This window comes from Vigna radiata, chromosome 3 (assembly GCF_000741045.1).
Source record: "Vigna radiata var. radiata cultivar VC1973A chromosome 3, Vradiata_ver6, whole genome shotgun sequence".
NCBI lineage: Eukaryota > Viridiplantae > Streptophyta > Magnoliopsida > Fabales > Fabaceae > Vigna > Vigna radiata.
Genome location: NC_028353.1, coordinates 12213091 through 12223410, shown reverse-complemented (window position 1 = coordinate 12223410; position 10320 = coordinate 12213091). Strand labels below are relative to the sequence as shown.

Below are 10320 nucleotides of genomic sequence, written 5' to 3'. Positions count from 1 at the left end.
GTTTAACACTAGTTTAGGCAAAAAGCTCCTTGAGAGAAAATTTTAAATTTGTGCCCAGTGATTTAATATTTTTGCCCAATGAATTGTCTGGTGCCCAGTGCCTCAAGCCCTTAGATCTCTTTGGAATTTAAATTTCAATTAGCATCCATTAGAACCTAAGTAATGTCTAACGCTAACCACCTCCAGAGCTCGTTGTCAAGTGAACGCCTAACAGTCTTAGGGTGGCACCCACGCTATAACCACTAAATTTCACTGACTTCAGATATTAAGGTGGCACCTAACCATACTAACTCATTACCTAGTGTCATATAAAAAATAAGTGAACATGAGCATCTTAGCTTGTTTAATTAACTCTAACTGACACTTTTATCCCTTTTATTGTGCCAAAAAGAAATTAAATATATCATTAGAAGTCAGTTGTTCAAACTCAAATACTTACATTCAAACATTTCACAGTTTGAAACAATAATCAAGCACATACATAATTTAACATAAAATCACCCTTCACCATAAATTCATTCAACATAGTTCTTCACATATTATATCACTCTAGCAATTCAAACCAAATCTAAAAGTATAAACCTACAATCTAACAAGTATTACAAGCATTCCCTATTTGAGATAGACAACTCTTTAATAAAAAAATTGTTCTTTATAGTTCTATTGTGTTAGCAAAATGATGAAGATGAAGTTTTGATGATGCCCAAATTAAGTCAAGATTTATCAAGATTCATGAAGATCCTTTGAAGACTTATTTTTGTTTTGAAAAGCTTTTGTAATAATTGTACTTTAATTGTTTAGGACTTAGATTTGTAGTAGGTTTTGATTCTTGTACCTTTATAGTTTATATTTGTTGTTTAGAATCAAAACTTCCCCGTTTTAATCGATTAATCCTGAGAATAATCGATTAATACTAGCCGTTGGAGGTTTCTGATTTGAAAAACTAGCCGTTGTACTTATTTTAATCGATTAACACTAATATTAATCGATTAAATGCGTTAAATGGCCAGTTTCGTAGAATGGAAGAGTTTTTGCTTGAGTCTATTTATAGGCTCTCTTTATCCATCAACAANAACTCTTCCCTCGCGCTAAAACACTCAGAACTCTTTGAGAAGTGTGTNCTCTTGCTCAGCTAAGGAAACTCTTGTCTGTGGTGCTGGTACATTGCAACTACGGTGACAGAGGAATAGCTGGTTCATCCTTGGTGCGTCTGAGGAGGTGTTTGGAAGAGGATCATCCTTCGTGAAGTATTCGGAGGAGGTGTTTCATCCTTCGTGAAGTATTCGGAGGAGGTGGTCATCCTTTGTGAAGATTCAAAGGAGGTGTAAGTTCATCTCTTGTGGTTTCAAAAGAGAGGTGGTATTTCTAAACTCTTACAAATTGTTTTTCTTTGTGATTAATATTTGTAATTGTTTTGTGATAGTGAAAAAAGTTTATCTTGTTTGAGATAAGCGACTAGACGTAGGATCCGTGTGATCCGAACCAGGATAAAATTATCTGTGCAAATTTCTCTCAACCTTACTCTTTTATTTATATCTATTATTTGCGTAATAAGTTTAATTGAGTAGAAATCAAAAGACACACGTTTGTTTTAAAAACCCTCTTGGTTTGTTATTTCACGCTAACAATTCCGCTGCAGCCGATTTTAACATATTGCTCACATGATGATCAAAAATTGTTCCTTATAGTTCTATTGCTCACATGATTATATAAGCATACATACAAAACTTCAATTAGAAATATAAATATGTCTTTATGATCTAAACAAACAAAAGTTTACTTTGAATCTCATGAGTTGAATAAGAATTCATGTGCAAGAAAAATGCAAATTAACCTTAAAAGAAATAAAAAGTAATCTTATTCTATTTTTTACTATAATTAAGTTATAAATAATCAACTTTTTTACACCACAATATTAGTAATTAGTAATCTATTATATATTTATAATTTCTATATTTAAAGACATACATAAATTTTAATTATAATATAATTCATATGCTTAAAATATATTTTTTTAAAAAATTTATTTAAATAGAAAAGGAAATAAACATTACGTGGACATAGACACCTCTTTCTTCCTCAACGAACAACCATTTCGAAGCCCAGCCCATCGCTACTCTTCGTTGGCAATTAGGGTTTCCGGTATCTCCAACACCTTCTTCTCCGTCTTCGATTGAATTCGTTAGTGTTAATGGTTCAGCTGATGAAGAATTCTGGAAAGGCCGAAACCATTTCGTGCGGTGATGCGAAGAACAAGAACACCGTCAAGTTGGAGATCGTCGAGGACCCACTGGAAGAAGAGCATGGCTCCCTCAACAAGCGCCACAAACCCTCGTCTCAGGTATTTCGTAACCGTTTTATCTAACTATTTATCTCCCTTTCAATAGCAAGATCGCGTTTTTAGTTACCTAACTTGCGTTCAAAAGATTTATTTATTTTTTTTTTTATTTCATTGTTCTCATGTTGAAATCCCTCTTTTGCGTTGCCAATTTCTATTTCCAGACTCAGAAGCTGCATTAATTTACACGTTATCTGAATTGCCTAACTGTATTTTTCCATATCATAGAGCAAGCGCTTTGTATTGTTTAGCTGGAGAGGTTGAAATTTTGTGTTGTTTGTGTGACCAATCGTGTAGCAATGGAGTGCTTCCAGCGATGCTTCTGTCAGTTCTCCTTCCAATCTGAATATTCTCGATGAGCCGAGCCCTTTGGGTTTGCGCCTGAGAAAGAGCCCTTCTCTATTGGATTTGATTCAGATGAAGCTTTCTCAGGGAACTGCGCAGCAAAACGAGAATGTAAGCTCTGGAGTGAAAAGGGAGAGCAGGGCTGCTACTGCTGCTGCTGACAAGCTTAAAGCTTCAAATTTTCCGGCTTCGCTTCTGAGGATTGGTTCATGGGAGGTATATTTGAGATTCTTTGTGGCTGTTATGTTTTGGAACTGTATTTTTGTTGTTCAACTTTGACTGGCTGAAGGTTCTACTTTTGGCAGTATAAATCAAGATATGAGGGTGACTTGGTTGCGAAGTGTTACTTTGCTAAACATAAACTTGTCTGGGAAGTTCTTGAAGGTGGTCTGAAGAGCAAAATAGAAATCCAATGGTCAGATATCGCTGCACTTAAGGCACATTGTCCTGATAATGGGCCTAGTACATTGACTGTTGTGGTAATTTACTTATCTGTTTTAGCTGTTCGAATAGTTCTTTATGTATATGTATGGGTTTGAGATTAGAGTATAATTTTTCAATTATGGTCTCAGCTTGCTAGACCGCCTCTTTACTTCAGGGAGACTAATCCTCAGCCTAGAAAGCATACACTATGGCAGGCAACAGCGGATTTTACTGATGGGCAGTGTAGCAAACATAGGTATATTGTTCAGCTTTTTTCCTTTGAAGTGTATTGAAGTAATTGAGTGAATGAGCTCAAGTGCCGTATTTGTATTGTGTTGAATCTAGACTACTCAATATGCATATAATGGAGCACTTTTAATCATTGATTTGATTTATTTTTCAGAGCAGGGAATAATGTTAAGTTTGGCAGAAATTTAATTTTACTTAAAATTTTAACGAGTTTAGGACTTTGGGGATGATTGAAAGTATGATATTGTGGTTTGTAGGTTGCACTTTTTGCAATGTCCACAAGGGCTGTTGGCAAAACATTTTGAAAAGCTTATCCAGTGTGACATGCGCCTAAATTTCTTAAGCCAACAGCCTGAGATAATTTTGGAGTCACCACATTTTGACCCACAACCTTCTGCTTTTGAGGACCCAGAAAATTCAAAAGGTCATGATCAGCTTCAAGTCAGTGGTAAAGGATCCTCCGCATCTTGTTTTCAAGACAGTGGATCACCTGTGGCATCTCTGTCATCATCACTTAAGATTGAACACAACGATCCACCTGGAATCACAATGGATAGTCTCCCGCAAGATTCACATTCACCCAGTTCAGGTATTAATACAAGAACTAAGTTCACTCCACCTTCTGTTTCATGAGCAACCCACTTTACCCCGAAAAATATAAAAATAAAAAGGAAACAGATGCTTAAAGATGGAAGGCACACTTCCATCCAAAGGTTCTACCGTGATGTTCACATTGGGGTGTATCCCAGAACATTCAGCTTTGGTTTTCCATTTTGGGCTCTACCTAATATTCCAATCGAATATGATGAGGATTTCCTGAGCAAAAATTCTATCTGTATAGTTGAGTTTGATTGATTAGTCATTTCTGTATCTTATTTGCCAGTCCATGTTTTTTCATCTTTAGATATTATTTTAGTGTATTTGTCAGTGTCTTGATTTTTCTGGTGCTGTTTGGCTTAATTGTTTTATTTGTTTGCATTTTACACACAAGTCATGGACTGTAGTTCAATTGAAGGGAGTACAAGCTCTGAAACCGATTCGAAGGGCCCAAGAAATAGGGATCAGATAAAACTTCCTGGACTTCGACCTTCTATGTCAGTTAGTGATTTTATTGGCCAAATTGAACTCTGTCTATCAGAGCAAATATCCTCTGGGAATCCACCGTTCTCTGATGGAGGAGCAGAGTACAAGGAGATCCTGGAAGATATTGCGCAACATCTTCTTAATGACAATCAGGTTGCAGCAACTTCTGATGAAAAGTCACTCATGTCAAGGGTTAATTCTCTCTGCTGTCTTCTGCAGAAGGACCCTGTAACAGTGCAGAATTCTCATTTTACTGAAGATAGTAGTACTATTGAAGGACCTGATGATGGAAAAGATGTCAAGCCTGCCGAGGAGGAATTAAGGGATGTTTCTGGTGGCAAGCAAACACTAGGCATGTCTAGGAAAGACTCGTTTAGTGATTTGCTTCTCCACCTACCTAGAATCGCATCTCTTCCAAAGTTCTTGTTTAACATATCAGAAGAGGATGGCGACAGTCATGCCAGTTAGTTGTTCTCTTATTCCGACTTTCAAATTTGGCAAGTACGGAGCTACCTAGCAGTGTTTAGCTGCATAGGGAGTATGTTGTGTCTTTGTAGCAATGCAGGTTTAATTTCTACCCTGGGAACTACTGGGATTTGGAAAAGTTGTTTTAATGAAGAATCCAGGTAGTGCCCATGTAAAAAATTGTCAAGTAGATGTTTTAGCTCTGTATTTGTTTTTTGAAAGATTTATATATCTGGGTGTTATGCACAGTTGTCTACTTGTAAGTAAAATCTTGTGTTGCCTGTTCAATCAGGCTATTATTCATGGTTGGTATCCCTATCTTTCTATGTAATCGAGATAAGCTTGAGCTGATACTATCGCACTAGCAATCTCAGTCTGTAAATTCAAAATACTAGTCTCATTATTCATCTGTCTCTGCAGTTTCTGGCTTTACAAATTCTTTACCTTGGTTTTTGTTTGGCACTTTGTCATTCTTTAGAGCAAACGGATAGCGGAAAATTAAATGAACAATGATCAAGCAGCTTTCTAACCTAGGGCAGATTCTTTAAACTCAAAATAAGTATTTCTGTAATAAAGGATATTTTTAAATCACTACTTTTGGAAGTAGCTAGAATTTTCCTATTTATATTGGCGAAAGATTATATATTTTTAAAGTAAGCATATTTGATAAGCAACAATGAATAAAATGTTGCTCGTTTTATTAAAAAAGTTGTTTTTTAAAATAAGCCCTAAAATCGAGGGATTACAATTTGGCACTAAATTAAGTTTAGCAGGAATGACATCAGTTTTGTTTTAATTGGTTGGATTCAATTGATTGTCCCGAAGATTTTAAATTAAAATAATTAATTTATTTAGATTTAACTTGTTCCTGTTCTATTGAAGGTCTCGGTTTCAATATTAGGCCCATTAAGTGATTCATCTACATATATTTTTTTATCCCTCCACCTCTCCGTTTTCACCCTCCACCTCCCCAACTTTCTTCATTTTTTTTTTAGGTTTAATACCTATTTTGGTCCCTCCTTTGGGAGGGTTTGTTCAAAGTGGTCCCTCCTTTTTTCAAAAGTTCACTTAAGTCTTACCTTTTGCAAAAATTGTTCAAAGTGGTCCCTCCTTTTTTCAAAAGTTCACTTAAGTCCTACCTTTTGCAAAAACTGTTCAAAGTGGTCCTTTTTGCTAACGGCGTTAACTTTCTTAACGGCACACTTTGAACAGTTTGAACAGTTTCCTACCTTTTTGCTAACAGCCAAAACGTTAAACTGTTCAAACTGTTCAAAGTGTGCCGTTAAGAAAGTTAAGGCCGTTAGCAAAAAGGACCACTTTGAACAGTTTTTGCAAAAGGTAGGACTTAAGTGAACTTTTGAAAAAAGGAGGGACCACTTTGAACAGGTTTTGCAAAAGGTAGGACTTAAGTGAACTTTTGAAAAAAGGAGGAACCACTTTGAACAGTTTTTGCAAAATGTAGGACTTAAGTGAACTTTTGAAAAAAGGAGGGACCACTTTGAACAGTTTTTGCAAAAGGTAGGACTTAAGTGAACTTTTGAAAAAAGGAGGGACCACTTTGAACAAACCCTCCCAAAGGAGGGACCAAAATAGGTATTAAACCTTTTTTTTATTACAAAAGTAACCCTTTTATTTTCCCTATTTAACCTTTTTATTTAATTTTTACTTTTTTTATTTTAATGTTATTTAGGAGAACCCCAACCCTAAGCTTTTTCTTCTTTCTTTCTCACTTTTACTCTCTCCTCAGTTACACCCCCACCCTTTTGAGATCCGCCTCTTCTTCTCCACCTCCGTCACACTTTTTTTTTCTCTGGCCGACTTCTCCAAACTCTCCCACTTTCCCCTCATTCTTCAATTAGCCCCCAGATGAGTCTCCTTCGAGAGAAAAAGAAAAGCAGCGAGATTTGCTTCCCTGCAGGGGCGTGCCACCGCAACGGCCTCTCTGCTTGGTTCACTGCGTCGTCGGCGACACTAAGCGCCACCGAAGCTACCGCCGGCCATGACATCAACCATCCTTTTCATCACCACATCCCTGGCGTTGCACAAATCGTTGAGCTCCTCATCGATTTCCTAGAACTCCTCGAAATCAGACTCGAAGTCCCCGTCTTCGACTTTGTCAAGGGGGCACATGCGGAGCTCCCCCATCAGCTCGTCGTCAATCTCCTTGTGCCTCCTCGACAGCTTCCGCTGCAGAGTCGCCTCCATGATCGACGGTAGCACTTGCTCGTTGCCCTTCATGTAGCCCTCAATCCGCCTCTTGAGCTCTTTGTTGTCGATGTCGTCCGAGTTTTGTAGAACCGGCGGGGGAATGAGCAGAAGAGTTTTGGTCGCAGAGGAGTTGAAGCGGAGGGTGCAGGGGCAGAGTGAAGAAGGTTGCGTGTGAACATAGTTGCATTTCTCAGAACAATTTTTCTCATTGTTCTCTGTTTCTCTTTCTGATTACTTCTCCCTTCATCATCATTTTTTTTATTTTTTATTATTATTATTTTGGGTGACAATCAATGTTTTTGTGCTGTGACTTGGATCAATGGATAAATGCTTAGGGCGAGGCCATGTTTGTATTATTGGGAATAGATGAGTGACGAAGAGTATGCAGAACCAGATCATATATATTCAACATAATTACATGTTCAATGCGAACAACCACCACCGAACACACTGCTGCACACACGCGCCGCACCGCCGTTCGCATGCGCCACACCGCCGCACACACCAAAAGCTGCACCACCATGCTCAAACACAAGACTGGAAGATTTGGGAGGGAGTAAGAGGTTAAAAAAAATGAAACGGATCTGGGATCAAAAGAGGAGGGGAGTGTTGGTACCGTTAGTGAGGGAAGTAGAAAAGGGAAAAGTAGAAATCTAGGTTACTTAAATAAAGAGGATTAAAAAAGTAAAAAATAAAGTAAAAAAAAGTTATTTTGATAATATAAAAAAGTAAAAAAAAAATGGGGAGGTGGAGGGTGGAGTGCACTTGTTATTTCTACATCGACGTTTCGACATCTTCTATGAAGATTTTCTAAATGAGAGAAAATGGTATTTACTAAGAGCAGTGGACAATGAAGGTAACAACGCTCTACACTTGGTTACGCTTTTGCCCCCTGAATTCAAATCATTCTCAGGTTTAAGTGCAAGAATTCAAATGTACATAGAACTCTATTGGTTCAAGGTCAATTTATTCATTTCCTTATTCCTTATTCAATCGTTCTTTATTAATTAGCATTGTATGACATCAGTTCCAGAAATCTTTACACATACTTGTGGTTGATAAATAGGATGCAGAGAGAGCAACTCCTCCTGGATTAAAGAGTATGAAAAACAAGAAGGGAAAGACACCAACAGATGTATTTTTTGATGAACATAAACAGTTATCCAAAGATATCAAAGAATCTGCTAAAGAAATAGCAGATTCTGGGATGGTTGTGGCAACGCTTGTTGCTACTGTAGCATTTGCAACTGCTCTCACTGTTCCAGGTTACAAGAACAATGTCTAGTTCATAGTTTTCATCGTCACAAATGCAATCACATTAGTCTCTTTCTTGTCAAATTTCACTTCTTCAAAATTCGCAGAATCTGAATTTGTTATATCACTACATCCCAGCTTGACTTTTGGCCCTGAGTTACTAATAATCTTCGTTGCTACTATGGTTGTGGCTTTCGTTGCAGCATCCTTTCTGATATTTGATCACACAACAAAATGGGTTTCTTATGTAGTGATTCCAATGGGGGTTTTCCCATTGCTTGTGTTTATTCTCTTCCAATCTAAGTTCTGCGACGACTCCTATTGGTCCAAATACTATCGTCCCGATCCCAAACTTAGCAGCGAAACTTAATACTCAGGCACCTATGTTAGCATCATTAAGTGTGTTATCCTATATCTTTCTGTGTGTTAATTACTCCATGGTTGTATTCTCCACTTCATTGTATAATTTGTTTGTGAAATAATAAAGTTTGTGCTTGAATTTGAAATTACAACAAAGCTTTAACTTTCACCTTCGAATGTACCGTGCTGATCTAATCATTCTTGCATTAACTTTATTGTTGTCGCCAGAATCTAAAATCCATCACTCATTACATGGAGAAAACAAACTAAACATGCAGTTTTTCATGAAACGTTCTTCCCATGCAAAAAGTATTTTATTTATATAAACATAGAGTACCTAATTCTATTAATGGTTATTTTGAAAAGCCTTATCACATCCAACAATCTATACTATAGGGTCAGAGATTATACCAAGCCCCTTTTACACATATGGTAATTGCTGGTTTGGTATTCTGTTTCATAGTAGAAAAAGATTTGAAGACTCTCATGGTGAGAACTTCATGCAAGAAAACATCTAAGAAAAAAGAGAGAAGAAAGAGAAAAAAGAGGTAGAGAGAACTGAATGTGTAAAACATATACTTTTATGTAGAATCTGAAACGTACAAAAGAAGTTCCTGTAAATAGGAACAATACATAAAACAAAACAAAAAAAATTGATAAAACAGAAACTGAAAACTGATATATCAATACATAAACTTAGTCTTGGTTTTCTTCTGCCCTTGATCTACAAAAAACATAATAAATTAAAACGTAAAAGAGATTTGATGACAATGAATAGTGAAAAATCTTAAATTTTATTTATATTTTATTTAATTTCACTCCTCTTTATCTAACAGAAGACTTTTTTTTTACCTTAATTTTTAATAAAAACAATTAGTCCAGTGAAAAAAGAATTAGAAGGAAGCTCTCTAACTTACAACAAAGAGTGTTATACTAGTTTAATTTAGACCCGTAAATTTCAAAATGCACTTAAGTTGGTCCTACATACACATAATTGATGAGATAGACATCCCAGATATACATATATATTGAAGAGATATAAATACACATACAATTATCTCAGAATTCAATATTACAACCTCAAACAAATTACATAGTGGATACTGCAACACACAATAATTATAACAACCATCAGTGCAAAATGAGCTTTAGACGTCAATTATTTTGGGCTTTTAACGTAACCTAACGAACCGACGTCTTTACGGGTGATGTTAATGGGACGTCGGTTTTCTGCACGTTCGACATCGTTATAGACGTCAGTTTAGTGACAAGTGCGATGTCTATAAAGACGTTAGACATTGCACTAACCGACATTTAGGGGCACTCGCTTCAGTGACACGTTAGACGTCTATAAAGACGTCCGACATTGCACTAACCGACTTTTAAGGGCATTATAGACGTCGGTTAGTACATTAACCGACGTTTATGAAGTGCTCGTTGGATTTTGGTGCTGAGATGAGAATTTCAATTTCTCATGAGGTGAGAATTTCAATTTCTCATGAGGTGAGATTTTGAATTTCACATGAGATGAGAATTTGAATTTCTCATGAGATGTGAATTTGAATTTCTCATGAGATGTGAAATTGAATTTCTCA

The 10320-nt window shown here is 36.6% G+C and overlaps 2 protein-coding genes and 1 pseudogene across 2 annotated transcripts; 2 read left to right on the top strand and 1 right to left on the bottom strand.

The window, feature by feature from the left end:
* Positions 1-2061: 2061 nt before the first annotated feature.
* LOC106756687 lies at positions 2062-5312 on the top strand. The gene is made up of 6 exons (XM_014639215.2): positions 2062-2341; positions 2636-2899; positions 2989-3162; positions 3256-3362; positions 3613-3944; positions 4347-5312. Exons 1-6 carry the CDS (start codon positions 2192-2194, stop codon positions 4904-4906), a joined length of 1587 nt encoding a protein of 528 aa, XP_014494701.1. The 5' UTR covers positions 2062-2191; the 3' UTR covers positions 4907-5312.
* A 1251-nt stretch (positions 5313-6563) lies between these two features.
* LOC111241390 lies at positions 6564-8195 on the bottom strand (annotated as a pseudogene).
* LOC106757042 lies at positions 7537-8735 on the top strand. Its single transcript, XM_014639623.1, has 4 exons — positions 7537-7667; positions 7951-8071; positions 8178-8376; positions 8473-8735. The coding sequence occupies exons 1-4, from the start codon at positions 7537-7539 to the stop codon at positions 8733-8735; spliced, it is 714 nt and encodes a 237-aa protein (XP_014495109.1).
* Positions 8736-10320: the final 1585 nt, after the last annotated feature.

Bases quoted from the DNA above. Each gene is read 5' to 3' on its own strand.
- LOC106756687 (XM_014639215.2), top strand. From the start codon at position 2,192: ATGGTTCAGCTGATGAAGAATTCTGGAAAGGCCGAAACCATTTCGTGC. The intron at 2,342-2,635 runs GTATTTCGTAAC...CCAATCGTGTAG, and splicing joins GCCACAAACCCTCGTCTCAG to CAATGGAGTGCTTCCAGCGA. The intron at 2,900-2,988 runs GTATATTTGAGA...TACTTTTGGCAG, and splicing joins TGAGGATTGGTTCATGGGAG to TATAAATCAAGATATGAGGG.
- LOC106757042 (XM_014639623.1), top strand. From the start codon at position 7,537: ATGCGAACAACCACCACCGAACACACTGCTGCACACACGCGCCGCACC. The intron at 7,668-7,950 runs GTAAGAGGTTAA...GTATTTACTAAG, and splicing joins ACTGGAAGATTTGGGAGGGA to AGCAGTGGACAATGAAGGTA. The intron at 8,377-8,472 runs GTTACAAGAACA...CAAAATTCGCAG, and splicing joins AACTGCTCTCACTGTTCCAG to AATCTGAATTTGTTATATCA.